This window comes from Hyla sarda, chromosome 8 (assembly GCF_029499605.1).
Source record: "Hyla sarda isolate aHylSar1 chromosome 8, aHylSar1.hap1, whole genome shotgun sequence".
In the NCBI taxonomy this organism is placed as follows: Eukaryota; Metazoa; Chordata; class Amphibia; order Anura; family Hylidae; genus Hyla; species Hyla sarda.
In genome coordinates this window covers 212853026-212870075 of record NC_079196.1, presented here as the reverse complement: position 1 = coordinate 212870075, position 17050 = coordinate 212853026, and the positions used below count along the sequence as shown (strand labels likewise).

General features: G+C 46.2%; 1 protein-coding gene across 1 annotated transcript in view; it reads right to left on the bottom strand.

Moving 5' to 3' along the window:
- The window catches only part of LOC130285326 (uncharacterized), a 76055-nt gene that overhangs the window by 1612 nt on the left and 57393 nt on the right, over positions 1–17050 (bottom strand). Inside the window, exons 53-63 of the mRNA XM_056536683.1 lie at positions 16685–16770; positions 15878–16007; positions 14882–15063; positions 13233–13323; positions 12218–12329; positions 4328–4509; positions 3248–3394; positions 2151–2284; positions 1907–2040; positions 1723–1817; positions 836–1028 (exon numbers count right to left, since the gene is read on the bottom strand). Coding sequence (XP_056392658.1) covers positions 836–1028; positions 1723–1817; positions 1907–2040; positions 2151–2284; positions 3248–3394; positions 4328–4509; positions 12218–12329; positions 13233–13323; positions 14882–15063; positions 15878–16007; positions 16685–16770 — 1486 coding nt within the window. The remainder of the gene's footprint in view (positions 1–835; positions 1029–1722; positions 1818–1906; positions 2041–2150; positions 2285–3247; positions 3395–4327; positions 4510–12217; positions 12330–13232; positions 13324–14881; positions 15064–15877; positions 16008–16684; positions 16771–17050) is intronic.

Below are 17050 nucleotides of genomic sequence, written 5' to 3'. Positions count from 1 at the left end.
ATAAGTACTGGAAGGATTAAGATTTTTTAATAGAAGTAATTTACAAATCTGTTTAACTTTCTGGCACCAGTTGATTAAAAATATTTTTTTTTCCACTAGAGTACCCCTTTAAGCAACCTAAGAGTGTGCAGGATCTACAGGCCCAGCTGTAACATCTGTGGGCAAATGTGCCACAGGATACAATACAGAACCTATATGTCTGCATGTATCCCATTATATCTCATCTTGTATTCAGGCTAGAGGTGCCCAACAGGGTACTAGAGCCTCCTTTCCTTTGTACAGCCTTCCCCAGTAAGGCTGCATTCACACCACGTTTTGTACATACGGGTGCCGGATCCGGCGGGGGGAGGGGCAAACCGGGCGCTCCCGTACCCCAGCCGGATCAGCCCATGACTCCATTTACTTTAATGATCCGACCGGAATCAAACGGTGACTCTGGTCGGCTAAGTTTGGACCCGTATCCGGTTTTGGACCGGACGTAAAACCGTAGTATACTACGGTTTTAGGTCCGCTCAGGAAACCGCATACGGGTCAAAACTTAGCCGACCGGAGTCACCGTTTGACTCCGGTCGGATCATTAAAGTAAATGGAGTCATGGGCTGATCCGGCTGGGGTACGGGAGCGCCCGGTTTGCCCCTTCCCCCGCCTGATCCGGCACCCGTATGTACAAAACGTAGTGTGAATGCAGCCTAAACTTATCTTTTTACTTTAATGTTATAATCCCTTCCATACATCATCATTACACCCAAACACGTTTCATTTGATGCCAGCGACTCCTTCTTGATACATTCTTTGTTTTTGGAATAGCAAAAAAAAAAAAAGAAGATGTTCTTACTCGTAGTCTTAGTTGTCGTAGGTGTTGTTGTTGCGACGTCCCGTATTCCCCCCTGGATGCCCAGGCCCAGGGTGTCCAGATCAGACTGTTTCTGTATGGCGATCCAGTTGCTCACGACGCTGTTGCTTAGTTGAGTCTTCAGATCTACCGTGTTGTTGCCAAGTAAACCCTTCACATCGCTGACTGTCAGACCCTGGAGGAACAAGTGACGGACATGTTATGGCAGCTTCAAACTTAAAGGGGTACACCACTGGAAAATATTATTTTTTAAAATCAACTGATGACAGAAAGTTAAACAGATTTGTAAGTTACTTCTATTAAAAAACCTAATTCTTACAGTACTTATTAGCTGCTGTATGCTCCACAGGAAGTTCTTTTCTTTTTTAATTTCCTTTCTGTCTGACCACAGTGCTCTCTGCTGACACCTCTGTCCAGGTCAGGAACTGTCCAGAGCAGGATAGGTCTGCTCTGGGGATTTGCTCCTACTCTGGATAGTTCCTAAAATGGACAGAGGTGTCAGCAGAGAGCACTGTGGTCAGACAGAAAGGAAATTCAAAAAAGAAAATACCTTCTTGTGGAGCATACAGACGCTTAGAAGTACTAGAAGGATTAAGATTTTTTAATAGAAGTCATTTACAAATAAAATAATAATAAAAAAAATTTTCAGCAGAGTACCCCTAAACATATATATCCTGATACTATATATAGATGCTATAAACTTTGTATGGGCATAGTTGCCCTGCTATATAATGCTTTTTGTGTCCAGTGAATTTAATGTAGTATTTAGCTAACAAAGCTTACAGTAAATCCCCAGTGCCAACAGCGCCAACACCTGGTGAGGAAGGTGAAAAACCTGTAGAGCATCAATTTTCTGATTTCAGACTCACCAATACAGCAGATGGATTCAACTTCACAAAGGTTCCTACGTCCATGCTGGGACTCATTGCAGCCAGGGACTTGAGGTCTGCGGCCGGTGCTCCACCTGTAGTTCGCGCCATTTATATCAGGTATTAGATTAATTGTATAAAGTCCATCGTGAAATTGTATTGTGTGCACTGATGAGTTACTCACCCAGATATGGCTTTATGAGGTTGTAGTAGATAGACACCTGGCTATTCTGTGCCTGGTAGGCCGCCTTTGCCGTAGTGTACAGGGCATCTTTTACAGATTGGTTACATGCGGAAACGTCCAGGGCTTTGGCATCACTGCAGAAGACATTGATGGTAGAGTATATTAGTTAGGGATGCATTGAATAGAAATATCTATATCTGAAGCCTGCAGCCTCTTTGCAGGTTGATGTTTGAGGAGCACTCACCTTATAGCAGTGGTGGTGATGAGGCTCAGTTGAGCGCTGCTCAGGAGGCAGATGTATTGACTCCCGATCACATTTAGAGCAGCTGCATTTATCGGATTCCCCAAACGAATATATTTTGTAATTATACTACTGGCCTGAAATGGTAGAAGAGAGGGGAAATGTTAATTGGTTAAGCTCCAAATCTTGCCTTTATTTCTCATAGTCATGAAGTTGAAGGAGAACTACGGGATGCCCATTTTTTTTTTTACCTGTCACTTCTGGTATCCCACTCCCGACCCCCGCTGCGGTCTTCTTCCTGCATATGACACTGCGGCTCAGCTAATCACAGCTAGTGATAGGCTGAGCAGCAATATGACATATTGAGCCCTGGCCCTGGTTGTCTTCCTGGTTGCAGGGCTTAATACGTCACACTGGTGCTCAGCCAATCACCGGCTGAGGCGGGACATTACCGATTAGCTGAGCCGCTGTGTGACGTATTACCAAGGTATGAATTGTATGGTGTGCTCTGACCACCTGTGCTCCAAGACAGGGACTGATATATACTGCAGTTGAGCTGAGCTGTGACCGTGTTTATATATATATTTTTTGTGATACCATTTTGGGCTACAAATTACATTTTGATCCCTTTTTTAATGAGGTGCGGTGAACAAAAAACAGCCATTCTAACATTAGGTATGTATACTATGTCACCTACCTAAGTCACCATAGAGAACATGCAATTGCTTGGGCAGTACATTGCAATAACTAATGTATTGCAGCGTACTGTCATTATACTGATATCCTATTATACCTTGTGTCTGGCAGGGTGCACATTATAGCAGTACAATCATGGCAGGCCTGGAGGCCTTCACTAGGTCCTCAGCTATCATATCAACCCAATAGCACCCTACGAGGGCGCCACCGGGATGGTGATTGAGTGACGGAGGAGAGCCCCACCTGTCTAACTGTCTACATTCTGTGGTCACTATTGACCATAGCATCTAGATACTTGAACAACCAGGATCAGAGTCATCACGAATACACAGCCAGCTACCAATGCATAAGAAGTGGGCTAAGCTCTTAAACCAACAATGGTATACAGTGAGTTTTTCATTTACCAGACTAGCAGAAGGCCCAGCAGCAAGCAAACTGCTGAAGGTGTCCACAGAACCTATGCTCCACTTGTTCACGTCAGCGTCTCCACATACTTTAGTGATAGCACCGAGGCTGGATAGGATGGTATCTGGGTAACCTGAAGGATAGAGCTGGGGAAGAAGACACAACCCATAGTCAGTACATGAAGTCAATGCAGTTGCATCACTGCTATTATAAGAATTACTCCACAGAGTGCCATAATAAGCAGAAAAGCAATCCCCTCCCACAGTAATATGAAATCTGTGCTCCATCTTGAGAAAGAACAGGAATAACATAAAGGAGTGTTCCGACTACAAGGGGTACTCCGGCGGGAAAAAAATACAGATACAGATTTGTAAATTTCTTATATTAAAAAATCTTAATCCTTCCAGTACTTATCAGCTGCTGTATACTACAGAGGAAGTTGTGTAGTTCTTATTTGTCTGACCACAGTGCTCACTGCTGGCACCTCTGTCCATGTCAGGAACTGTCCAGAGCAGAAGAGGTTTGCTATGGGTATTTGCTCCAACTCTGGACAGTTCCTGACACGGACAGAGAGCACTGTGTTCAGACTGGGAAGAACTACACAACTTCCTCTGCAGCATACAGCAGCTGATAAGTACTGGAAGGATTAAGAGTTTTAAATAGAAGTAATTTACAAATCTTATAACTTTCTGGAGCCAGTCGATTAGAAAAACAATATGTTCCACCGGAGTACCCCTTGAAATGATCTTCTTAGGGGATATGTGTCAGGTGACGGGGGGCTGGTCTCACCGCTGGGACCTCCTGCGATCTCCAAATCAGGGCCCTGATTCCATTGTTTTGAATGCCAAAGATTCCATTGTCTATGGAGCTGCCAAAGAAAGTTAGGGGTCCCAGGGTTCGGACAGACCCCTCACGATTTGACTCTAATTCCCTATCCCCTGGATCATTTATTTGGGAATAACCATTTAATTTAAACATCTTTCCTGCATTGTTCATGCTATTATAATGTGTGACTCGAGTTATGGGTGAAGTACAAATCTCGAAGGATCGGCAAAATTGGTGAGAATGGGGTAACTTACCGCATCGAGCTTATTCTTCAGGACGAGGAGTTGGTCATTGGTGAAGATCTTACTGCTCAGTACTGACAGGTAATTCACCAGTATATCGTTGTTCAGGCAGGCATCTAATTGTTGTGCAGTATAAGTCACTGGGAGCAGGTTGTCATTCACATTGTCAGCTGTGATGTTACCAGTAGTACAACCTAAAATGGAAGAATTCTAGTTTACACCATAAATATTATAAAGGAAGATAAAAGGTGAATCACAGAGGGTCTCCATGTTCTTACTACTTATTAACTATATAGGAAACTGTACTTTCATAACTATCCATTTACATTTTTATTTATTTTTTAAACTTAATTTTTTTTACCTTTTATTATCTCTTACGCTTTACATTCCATATAAGGTTTTTTTTTTTTTTTCATATTCAAAAGAAATTTTATTAACAAAGAAATAACAGGTGTACATGAAATCATAGCAACTACTTTGGAGCCCATTGGTCTAAGGAGACCAAAAGTACAAAGGGCGTAGAATCCAACTGGTACACGCTAACAGTAAAATATAAGTGCATCAAACAAGAAACAGAACATATGAAGCAGATACTGTATAAGGTGCAATCAGATTCAGCTCGCAGTACTATAAAAGAGAGAGAGAGAGTATAGACGAGAATGACTCGCTAGATACACAAGATGTAAATAGCAGAAGTGCAACGAAGCGAAAAAACGAGAGGAAGGGGAGATAAGACAGCACACTCACAGACACACAGATACACAGGGGGAAAGAGGTTGGGGAAGAGGGATAAGGTTTTATTTTTTTGTAAACCAGCTATTCATGCATATAATGCACAAAAGACAACCACATCTCACCTGTTTGATTACAAGTATTAAAGGGGTACTCCGCCCCTAGACATCTTATCCCCTATGCAAAGATAGGGGATATAATGTCTGATCGCAGGGGTCTGGCCACTTGGACCCCCACGATCTCTGTGCAGCACCCAGCGTTCTGAACATAGTTTAGAATGCTGGGTTTCGGCGTCAGTGACCGTGATGTGACGCCGCCATACCCCCTTGTGATGTGACACCACGCCCCCTCCATTCATGTCTGCAGGAGGGGGCTTGATGGCTAACATGCCCCCTCACATATTCATGAATGGAGGGGGTGTGGTGTCACGTCACAAGGGGGTGCAAGTGTTTTAATTTTACTGTTGTCTCTGACCTTTCCCAGCATTCTATGTGGTCATAGACAATATGTCACAAGTCCCTTGATCTCCAGGGGGCATAGCTATGCTGCAGTAGGTGGAGGATAGCATTACTTCCATAAATCCCTTCCTCTTTGCTTTTCACCCACCCACGGCAGTATAGCCATATACCCTGGAATCTTTCCTTTTGATAATTCTTTTTAATTTCCTTTAGCCTTTTCTTTTAACCTTTCTCTTCTTATTCCTTTAGCCCTCTCTTTGTTTTCTTTCCTATTTCTTTGCCTTTCCTTCTGCTTTAATTTATTCTCCCCACTCATGGTCTTTTTGCGTCCCCCTTCTTACTCTTTGCCTTTTCCTTTAGCCTTTTCTTTCTCTTCCCTGGTCTTTCCTTCTTTAATTTAAATGGGCGCTGTCATTAAAACAAATTTTTGCTATTGTACTCCTGATGGTACTTAAAAAAAAGAAAGTTTTCTATGTTTTATTTTTGTTTAAAAAATCTGCCACTAGGTGTCGCCCTGGTTGTCCAGGGCACATTTCCCTCCATCTTTATACACAGACTTTGGACTTCTGGTGGCCTGGCAAAAGTCCAAAATCAGGAAATGCAGTCTGGAGTGCAGCCTTACCCAATCATAGCTCATCTCACACTGAACTGCTGTGGGCTGTGTGTAGCAGAGTGAGGGAGGAAGTTCTCCCCTGTATGGCTTCAGATGATGTCACGCCTGCTGGGGAACGCCCCTTCCCAGTCTGTGAATCTGACTGATAGGTAAGTAAAGAAATCCCGGCACTCACGGATAGATGCTAAATCACTTCAAGTGTTTTATTCACACATAAAGAAGAGTATTGCGACTCGCAATACTCTTCTTTATGTGTGAATAAAACACTTGAAGTGATTAAGCATATATCCGTGAGTGCCGGGATTTCTTTACTTACCTATGCTGACTACTGGTCCGCTGGCACCACACTACCGAAACGAGTGCCGACTCCCCGCTACCTACATGTGAATCAGACTGAGACTGAGCAGAAAATACAGAGTAATATCAAGGTAGAAAACTAAAAAATTATAAAAATAATAGCAGGGGGCGGTTTATCATGATGGGGGCAGTGAACTGGGAGGATTATAAAATGTATTTGTTACGCCGAGCGCTCCGGGTCCCCGCTCCTCCCCGGAGCGCTCGCTACACTCTCGCTACTGCAGCGCTCCGGTCAGATCCTCTGACCCGGTGCGCTGCGATACCGCCTCCAGCCGGGATGCGATTCGCGATGCGGGTGGCGCCCGCTCGCGATGCGCACCCCGGCTCCCGTACCTGACTCGCTCTCCGTCGGTCCTGTCTCGGCGCGCGCGGCCCCGCTCCCTAGGGCGCGCGCGCGCCGGGTCTCTGCGATTTAAAGGGCCACTGCGCCGCTGATTGGCGCAGTGGTTCTAATTAGTGTGTTCACCTGTGCACTCCCTATTTATACCTCACTTCCCCTGCACTCCCTCGCCGGATCTTGTTGCCATTGTGCCAGTGAAAGCGTTTCCTTGTGTGTTCCTAGCCTGTGTTCCAGACCTCCTGCCGTTGCCCCTGACTACGATCCTTGCTGCCTGCCCCGACCTTCTGCTACGTCCGACCTTGCTTCTGTCTACTCCCTTGTACCGCGCCTATCTTCAGCAGTCAGAGAGGTTGAGCCGTTGCTAGTGGATACGACCTGGTCACTACCGCCGCAGCAAGACCATCCCGCTTTGCGGCGGGCTCTGGTGAAAACCAGTAGTGACTTAGAACCGGTCCACTAGCACGGTCCACGCCAATCCCTCTCTGGCACAGAGGATCCACCTCCTGCCAGCCGGCATCGTGACAGTAGATCCGGCCATGGATCCCGCTGAAGTTCCTCTGCCAGTTGTCGCCGACCTCACCACGGTGGTCGCCCAGCAGTCACAACAGATAGCGCAACAAGGCCACCAGCTGTCTCAACTGACCGTGATGCTACAGCAGCTACTACCACAGCTTCAGCAATCATCTCCTCCGCCAGCTCCTGCACCTCCTCCGCAGCGAGTGGCCGCTCCAGGCCTACGACTATCCTTGCCGGATAAATTTGATGGGGACTCTAAATTTTGCCGTGGCTTTCTTTCCCAATGTTCCCTGCACTTGGAGATGATGTCGGACCAGTTTCCTACTGAAAGGTCTAAGGTGGCTTTCGTAGTCAGCCTTCTGTCTGGAAAAGCTCTGTCATGGGCCACACCGCTCTGGGACCGCAATGACCCCGTAACTGCCTCTGTACACTCCTTCTTCTCAGAAATTCGAAGTGTCTTTGAGGAACCTGCCCGAGCCTCTTCTGCTGAGACTGCCCTGTTGAACCTGGTCCAGGGTAATTCTTCCGTTGGCGAGTACGCCGTACAAATCCGTACTCTTGCTTCAGAACTATCCTGGAATAATGAGGCCCTCTGCGCGACCTTTAAAAAAGGCCTATCCAGCAACATTAAAGATGTTCTGGCCGCACGAGAAATCCCTGCTAACTTACATGAACTCATTCATCTAGCCACTCGCATTGACATGCGTTTTTCCAAAAGGCGTCAGGAGCTCCGCCAGGATATGGACTTTGTTCGCACGAGGCGTTTTCTCTCCCCGGCTCCTCTCTCCTCTGGTCCCCTGCAATCCGTTCCTGTGCCTCCCGCCGTGGAGGCTATGCAGGTCGACCGGTCTCGCCTGACACCTCAAGAGAGGACACGACGCCGCATGGAGAATCTCTGCCTGTACTGTGCCGGTACCGAACACTTCCTGAAGGATTGTCCTATCCGTCCTCCCCGCCTGGAAAGACGTACGCTGACTCCGCACAAAGGTGAGACAGTCCTTGATGTCAACTCTGCTTCTCCACGTCTTACTGTGCCTGTGCGGATATCTGCCTCTACCTTCTCCTTCTCTACTATGGCCTTCTTGGATTCCGGATCTGCAGGAAATTTTATTCTGGCCTCTCTCATCAACAGGTTCAACATCCCGGTGACCAGTCTCGCCAGACCCCTCTACATCAATTGTGTTAACAATGAAAGATTGGACTGTACCATACGTCTCCGCACGGAGCCCCTCCTAATGTGCATCGGACCTCATCACGAGAAAATTGAGTTTTTGGTCCTCCCCAATTGCACTTCCGAAATTCTCCTTGGACTACCCTGCCTTCAACACCATTCCCCAACCCTGGATTGGTCCACTGGAGAGATCAAGAGTTGGGGCCCCTCTTGTTTCAAGGACTGCCTTAAACCGGTTCCCAGTACTCCTTGCCGTGACTCTGTGGTTCCCCCTGTAACCGGTCTCCCTAAGGCCTATATGGATTTTGCAGATGTTTTTTGCAAAAAACAAGCTGAGACTCTACCTCCTCACAGGCCTTATGACTGTCCTATTGACCTCCTCCCGGGCACTACTCCACCCCGGGGCAGAATTTATCCTCTCTCTGCCCCAGAGACTCTTGCTATGTCTGAGTACATCCAGGAAAATTTAAAAAAGGGCTTTATCCGCAAATCCTCCTCTCCTGCCGGAGCCGGATTTTTCTTTGTGTCCAAAAAAGATGGCTCCCTACGTCCTTGCATTGACTACCGCGGTCTTAATAAAATCACGGTAAAGAACCGCTACCCCCTACCTCTCATCTCTGAACTCTTTGATCGCCTCCAAGGTGCCCACATCTTTACCAAACTGGACTTAAGAGGTGCTTATAATCTCATCCGCATCAGAGAGGGGGATGAATGGAAAACGGCATTTAACACTAGAGATGGACACTTTGAGTATCTGGTCATGCCCTTTGGCCTGTGCAACGCCCCTGCCGTCTTCCAAGACTTTGTTAATGAAATTTTTCGTGACCTCTTATACTTCTGTGTTGTTGTATATGTCCGTATGGTTCTTCAGAGACTTCGTGACAATCAACTTTATGCCAAGATGGAGAAATGTCTGTTTGAATGCCAATCTCTTCCTTTCCTAGGATACTTGGTCTCTGGCCAGGGACTACAAATGGATCCAGACAAACTCTCTGCCGTCTTAGATTGGCCACGCCCCTCCGGACTCCGTGCTATCCAACGTTTTTTGGGGTTCGCCAATTATTACAGACAATTTATTCCACATTTTTCTACCATTGTGGCTCCTATCGTGGCTTTAACCAAAAAGAATGCCAATCCTAAGTCATGGCCTCCTCAAGCGGAAGACGCCTTTAAACAGCTCAAGTCTGCCTTTTCTTCGGCTCCCGTGCTCTCCAGACCTGACCCATCTAAACCCTTCCTATTGGAGGTTGATGCCTCCTCAGTAGGAGCTGGAGCGGTCCTTCTACAAAAAAATTCTTCCGGGCATGCTGTTACTTGTGGTTTTTTTTTCTAGGACCTTCTCTCCGGCGGAGAGGAACTACTCCATCGGGGATCGAGAGCTTCTAGCCATTAAATTAGCACTTGAGGAATGGAGGCATCTGCTGGAGGGATCAAGATTTCCAGTTATTATTTACACCGATCACAAGAACCTCTCCTATCTCCAGTCTGCCCAACGGCTGAATCCTCGCCAGGCCAGGTGGTCTCTGTTCTTTGCCCGATTTAATTTTGAAATTCACTTTCGGCCTGCCGATAAGAACATTAGGGCCGATGCTCTCTCTCGTTCCTCGGATGCCTCGGAAGTAGAGCTCTCTCCGCAACACATCATTCCTCCTGACTGCCTGATCTCCACTTCTCCAGCCTTCATCAGGCAAACTCCCCCAGGGAAGACCTTCGTCTCTCCACGCCAACGCCTCGAAATCCTCAAATGGGGTCACTCCTCCCATCTCGCAGGTCATGCGGGCATCAAGAAATCCGTGCAACTCATCTCTCGTTTCTATTGGTGGCCGACTCTGGAGACGGATGTCGTGGATTTTGTGCGAGCCTGCACTGTCTGTGCCCGGGATAAGACTCCTCGCCAGAAGCCCGCTGGTCTTCTTCATCCTCTGCCTGTCCCCGAACAGCCTTGGTCTCTGATTGGTATGGACTTTATTACTGACTTACCCCCATCCCGTGGCAACACTGTTGTTTGGGTGGTCGTTGATCGATTCTCCAAAATGGCACATTTCATCCCTCTTCCTGGTCTTCCTTCAGCGCCTCAGTTGGCAAAACAATTTTTTGTACACATTTTTCGTCTTCACGGGTTGCCCACGCAGATCGTCTCGGATAGAGGCGTCCAATTCGTGTCAAAATTCTGGAGGGCTCTCTGTAAACAACTCAAGATTAAATTAAACTTTTCTTCTGCATATCATCCTCAATCCAATGGGCAAGTAGAAAGAATTAACCAGGTCTTGGGTGATTATTTACGGCATTTTGTTTCCTCCCGCCAGGATGACTGGGCAGATCTTCTACCATGGGCCGAATTCTCGTATAACTTCAGAATCTCTGAATCTTCCTCCAAATCCCCATTTTTCGTGGTGTACGGCCGTCACCCTCTTCCCCCCCTCCCTACTCCCTTGCCCTCTGGTTTGCCCGCTGTGGATGAAATATCTCGTGATCTTTCCACCATATGGAAAGAGACCCAAAATTCTCTCTTACAGGCTTCATCACGCATGAAGAAGTTTGCTGATAAAAAAAAGAAGAGCTCCCCCCATTTTTTCTCCTGGAGACAAGGTATGGCTCTCCGCCAAATATGTCCGCTTCCGTGTCCCTAGCTACAAATTGGGACCACGCTATCTTGGTCCTTTCAAAATTTTGTGCCAGATTAATCCTGTCTCTTACAAACTTCTTCTTCCTCCTTCTCTTCGTATTCCTAATGCCTTTCACATTTCTCTTCTTAAACCACTCATCATCAACCGTTTCTCTCCCAAACTTGTTTCTCCCACTCCTGTTTCCGGCTCCTCGGACATCTTCTCCGTAAAGGAGATACTGGCCTCCAAGAAGGTCAGAGGGAAAACTTTTTTTTTAGTCGATTGGGAGGGTTGTGGTCCTGAAGAGAGATCCTGGGAACCTGAGGACAATATCCTAGACAAAAGTCTGCTCCTCAGGTTCTCAGGCTCTAAGAAGAGGGGGAGACCCAAGGGGGGGGGGTACTGTTACGCCGAGCGCTCCGGGTCCCCGCTCCTCCCCGGAGCGCTCGCTACACTCTCGCTACTGCAGCGCTCCGGTCAGATCCTCTGACCCGGTGCGCTGCGATACCGCCTCCAGCCGGGATGCGATTCGCGATGCGGGTGGCGCCCGCTCGCGATGCGCACCCCGGCTCCCGCGCGCGCCGGGTCTCTGCGATTTAAAGGGCCACTGCGCCGCTGATTGGCGCAGTGGTTCTAATTAGTGTGTTCACCTGTGCACTCCCTATTTATACCTCACTTCCCCTGCACTCCCTCGCCGGATCTTGTTGCCATTGTGCCAGTGAAAGCGTTTCCTTGTGTGTTCCTAGCCTGTGTTCCAGACCTCCTGCCGTTGCCCCTGACTACGATCCTTGCTGCCTGCCCCGACCTTCTGCTACGTCCGACCTTGCTTCTGTCTACTCCCTTGTACCGCGCCTATCTTCAGCAGTCAGAGAGGTTGAGCCGTTGCTAGTGGATACGACCTGGTCACTACCGCCGCAGCAAGACCATCCCGCTTTGCGGCGGGCTCTGGTGAAAACCAGTAGTGACTTAGAACCGGTCCACTAGCACGGTCCACGCCAATCCCTCTCTGGCACAGAGGATCCACCTCCTGCCAGCCGGCATCGTGACAGTATTAAGGAGAAGGAAAGGCCAGAACTGCTCTACTGTCCTCGGCCATGTAGCTCACTCACCTGTAGCTCGCCGAGATCTAGTAGAAATACGATTCAACACAATGGTGACCAACTGCTCTCGGGTCAAGGCAGAGGCTTGTATGGCTGATTTCAACCAGGAGTTAAATGATACCTAGAAAAATAGATTTTGTAAACCGCAAATAAGAATACCAATGATATAACCGAGAATTAAGCCCCTAAAGATAGTCACAGCCCCTATAGGAGCCATCACGGTGCCTTTCAGTCCAAGGTGTGTAGACCAATCAATGAGCGAGAATATAAGAATATGTATACCGTATTTTTTGCCGTATAAGACGCACTTTTTCTTCCCCAAAACTAGTGGGGGATGGGAAAGTTGGTGCGTCTTATACGGCAAATACCTGTCCTATCGTGGCGGTCCCTGCGGCCATCAACGGCCGGGACCCGCGGCTAATACAGGACATCACCTTACCTTACCTTCCTCCTCGGTGTCTTCTCCGTGCTGGGATCCCCTGCATGGCCGGCGCTCTCCTTCGTTGTCGTTGCGCATACCGTCCCATCATCCAATAGGAGCGGCGTGCATAGCGACGTGATGGCGGCGACGTTCCGGAGCGACGGGGACATGGCGACAGCGATGGAGGGCGACATCCAGGGCAGCGGTGACGAGCGGTGACGGGTCCGGAGCATCGGGGACACGTGAGTACTACCTCCTGTACCGGTGGTCTTAAACCTGCGGACCTCCAGATGTTGCAAAACTAAAACTCCCAGCATGCCCAGACAGCCGTTGGGAGTTGTAGTTTTGCAACATCTGAAGGTCCGCAGGTTGAAGATCACTGTCCTATACTTTACATTGTATTTGGTTCAGAATCTTTATTTTCTAGATTTTTATCCTATAAAATTAGGTGCGTCTTATATGCCGGAGCGTCTTATATGGCGAAAAATACGGTATATAAGAAAATATAAAATATCAGGAAATCCAGTTTGTTCAGAAATTCCCATCTGATTGGATTTTACATGATATATTTCTATATTATAGTCCCTATAGCTGAATACTTACTGTGGGGATACTGGTCACAATGTCTGAGGTTAAAAATCCACTGATTCCTCCAAGTGAGTATAATGTGTCTGTAGTCCATGTGGAGGAGGCCCTGGAAGTGAAGAGCTGACAATTGAGCTTTGGATACAGTATTAGAATATAAAAAAAAATCTAAATCTGTAATCTAAATAGGCACCAAATTCTGTATTGATCATTTTTTATGTATCTTTATAGCTCTAAATCCTCTACATAGAGTTAAACTGCAAAAAATCTGGCTTCCTGTGGCTACCAAAAGGGGGAGCTAAGGAGCTTACTCCATACAGTGAACTAAAGTAAAACACAGATACAGTCTCTAGATGACTGTAGGGAGACATCATTTTTTCAAGTAGCATTAAATGTATGAAGGATGTGGTGCTTTATTCAGCAAAATAGAATTCCAAGTATTATATAGATATATTTGGGGGACATATTCAAAACTTGTGTCACTTGTTACAGTAAATTTTAATCACGTCCTTTTTTGCAGCCAGTTCAGACGTTTTCCATAAAAACGCAGCAAAAAACGCTGCAAAGCCAAACGTGCCTCCAGTTCCAGATGGTATTTTCGGACCCCATTTAAAGGGTTACTCTGCCCCTAGACATCTTATCCCCTATCCAAAGGATAGGGGATAAGATGTCAGATTGCCGGGGTCCCGCTGCTGGGGAGCTCTGGGATCCCCGCTGCGGCACCCCGCTCTCATTACAGCACAGAGCGAGTTCGCTCTGCACGTAATGACGGGCAGTACAGGGGCCGGAGCATCGTTACGTCACGGCTCCGCCCCTCGTGATGTCACAGCTCGCCCCTTTCAATACAAGTCTATGGGAGGGGGCGTGGCGGTCGTGACGCCCCCTCCCATAGACTTGCATTAGGGGACGGGCCGAGCCATGACGTCACGCTGCTCCGTTCCCCGTATCGCCCGTCATTACGCACAGAGCGAACTCGTTCTGTGCTGTAGTGAGAGCGCGGTGCTGCAGCGGGGATCCCAGGGCTCCCCAGCAGCGGGACCCCCGTGATCAGACATCTTATCCCCTTATCCTTTTGGATAGGGGATGAGATGTCTAGGGGCGGAGTACCCCTTTAAGTATAAATATAGTTTGAAAATACTGGTACTTCTAAAAGCATTTTACAATCTCAAATTTAAAGGGGTACTCCGCCCCTAGACATCTTATCCCCTATCCAAAGGATTTAGCAGGGATAGGTGATAAGATGTCTAGGGGTGGAGCACCCCTAGAGTACTAGGGGTGGAGTACCCCTTTAAAAAATGCAATATATAACATTGGTACAAGTGTAAAAAATGAATAAATAAAAGATTGTTTTTTTTTTGTTTTTTTTTTATAATATTTTCACACCATTACAAAAGAAGTATAACATTTGTATGATAATTTTCATGTAGACACAAGTATGCTCCTCAGATTTAGTCTGGCTTACAGGAAATTTTCAGACATCACTTTTGCAAAACTGGAGAGCATCTTGTAAAATTCAGCTTTTTTAAAATTTTTATGTAAACGCAACACAGTAAAAAGTGGTGCGGAAATCGCGCTAAGTTTGGAAACTTTCCCCATTGAAGAAAATTATCAACACTAAACATAAGACATAGAATAAATATCAAGCAAAATTCAAGCTTATGACTCACGCAAGTGATTTGCCAAGAAGAGTCAAGATGGAAGTTTGCTGTTCAGTAGTGAAAGATTGACACTGAGAGAGAAGAGTCAAAATACTGGCGGAGGAATTTGCAATGTAGGACGGGCTGAGATCACAGCAGAGCTGACCCAACACCTGGATATTGCTGTCTGTCAGTTTCGATCCTGATATGCTCTAAAAAAAATATATAATAATTATGCAATCAGTCTGCAAAGTGTATCCATATTTCTTTATTGAGCGGCCGGCATAGGCCATATTCGAATTTGCGATATAATATATGGATGAATATTTGTCATATATTAGCTAAATTAGCATATTCGTAATATTAGCGTTTTATTTTTGCATCTCCGAAAATTAGCATATGACAAAATTAGCATATGCAAAAATTAGCATAAACGAAAATTCACATATGCGGAAATTAGCATAAGCGAAAATTCGCATATGCAAACATTAGCATATGCAAATTTTCACATATGCGAAAATTCGTACGCCAGTCTCATACAGTAGTATTAGATAGAGCCTTCTTTACACCACACAAGCTGGAAGTAGAGAGGGATGATCACTGTGATGTGTACTGTGAAAAAAAAAATTAATATTCGTAATTGCGAATATATAGTGCTATATTCGCGAATATGCGATATTCGCGAATAAAATTCGCATTGCGAATATTCGCGAGCAACACTAATCTTTATAAGGACTAAAGCTCTTTCTTTACAGAGCATCAAATTCCTTGCATAAATATAGCCTACAGCCACCACTAGGGGGAGCTTACTGCATACTGATTATACACTGAGCTCTATAATACAACAGTATGCAGTAGGCTCCTATGCTCCCTCTAGTGGAGGCTTCAGACTACATCTATGCAGGAGATTTGATACTCTATAGCAGCAAGAACTCTGATACAAAGATATATGATGAATGTAGTCAGAGTTCTAAGCCTGAAAATACTGTAACTTAATGTTAAAAATTTTAGAAAAATGTGCCTTACCATACAGGATAAGGCATTTGCCAGTAAATTACTGCGCAGACTGGAGCCTTGAGGCAGGACATTGATGTTCGCTTGGCCGACATTGGTGAAAAAATCGGTGCAGTTTCCAATCGAGGAATAAGTTGTGGAGCTGTAATAATACATAACCAATAAATCACTATATATTTAGGCAGCTGACAATATGTTGGTGTGGGAGTTTATCTCGGTAGAGATGGGCAAATGGCATTAAACGACAATCTGAAGCTGTGACGCAGTCAAATGCAGTGCTTCTCCTGCTCTTTATTGGTAAAACAAGATACACAGCTGTATTTACACTGGCACAAAAAGCAAAACCTGCCTGTTGAAGCACTAGCTGCACATGTTAACTTGCCCTTTCTATACAGGTGGCTTACTACCAGTCACCCGACAAAACAGACTTCAAATGTGTTACTTCACATTAATTGCAATTGTCCCAGGAGAGACTGGCATACCTGAGGAATTCAGCTCATGTCTCTCACAGCCGCTCAGTGCAGATATGGTTACACCAAAAATAATCGGCCTCAGCACCTGTGCTGACCCGGGCCCAACCTGACTGGCTCAGCAAAGGATTGAAAGCCCCATTACCAAACCTTTCATTTCATTAAAATCCAGGCCCGATGACAGGACTTAGCAAATTCCTTGGCAACCTAAGTTTCGCCATTTGCTTTAACTATTTCCTTGATTTTCATATCTTGCCCAGCTTTCACTTGATTAGATATGCACTTCCCAAAACTGGGTGTCTACTTATGATAGGTACTTTGGGGAAATATAGTGACTGGAAGAACTTACTTTAGGAATAGGAAGACTTCCGGGGAGTAGGAGGTCAGATCTGTTGGATAGCCGCTCTTGGTTATTTCTCTGCTCAGACATGTCAGCTGTAAACACATAAAAAGACACAGAGAATTAGGTACTGAGAACAATCTACCTCCCATCCACGTACACATCCAAGGAAAAATTCTATGGCACAGCCTCTGCAGACAAATAAATCCACCATGGAAGTAAGTGGCATCATCCCCGCCCATTGCAGCTTAGCTATTCCCCGTGGAGACCATGTGAGACCATGTGACTTATGACATATTGTCTCGGCCAATTGGTAGGCTAGGAAAGGTGGGAGGCAACAGTAACATAAAACAGGACAAAGCAGCACACAGCACA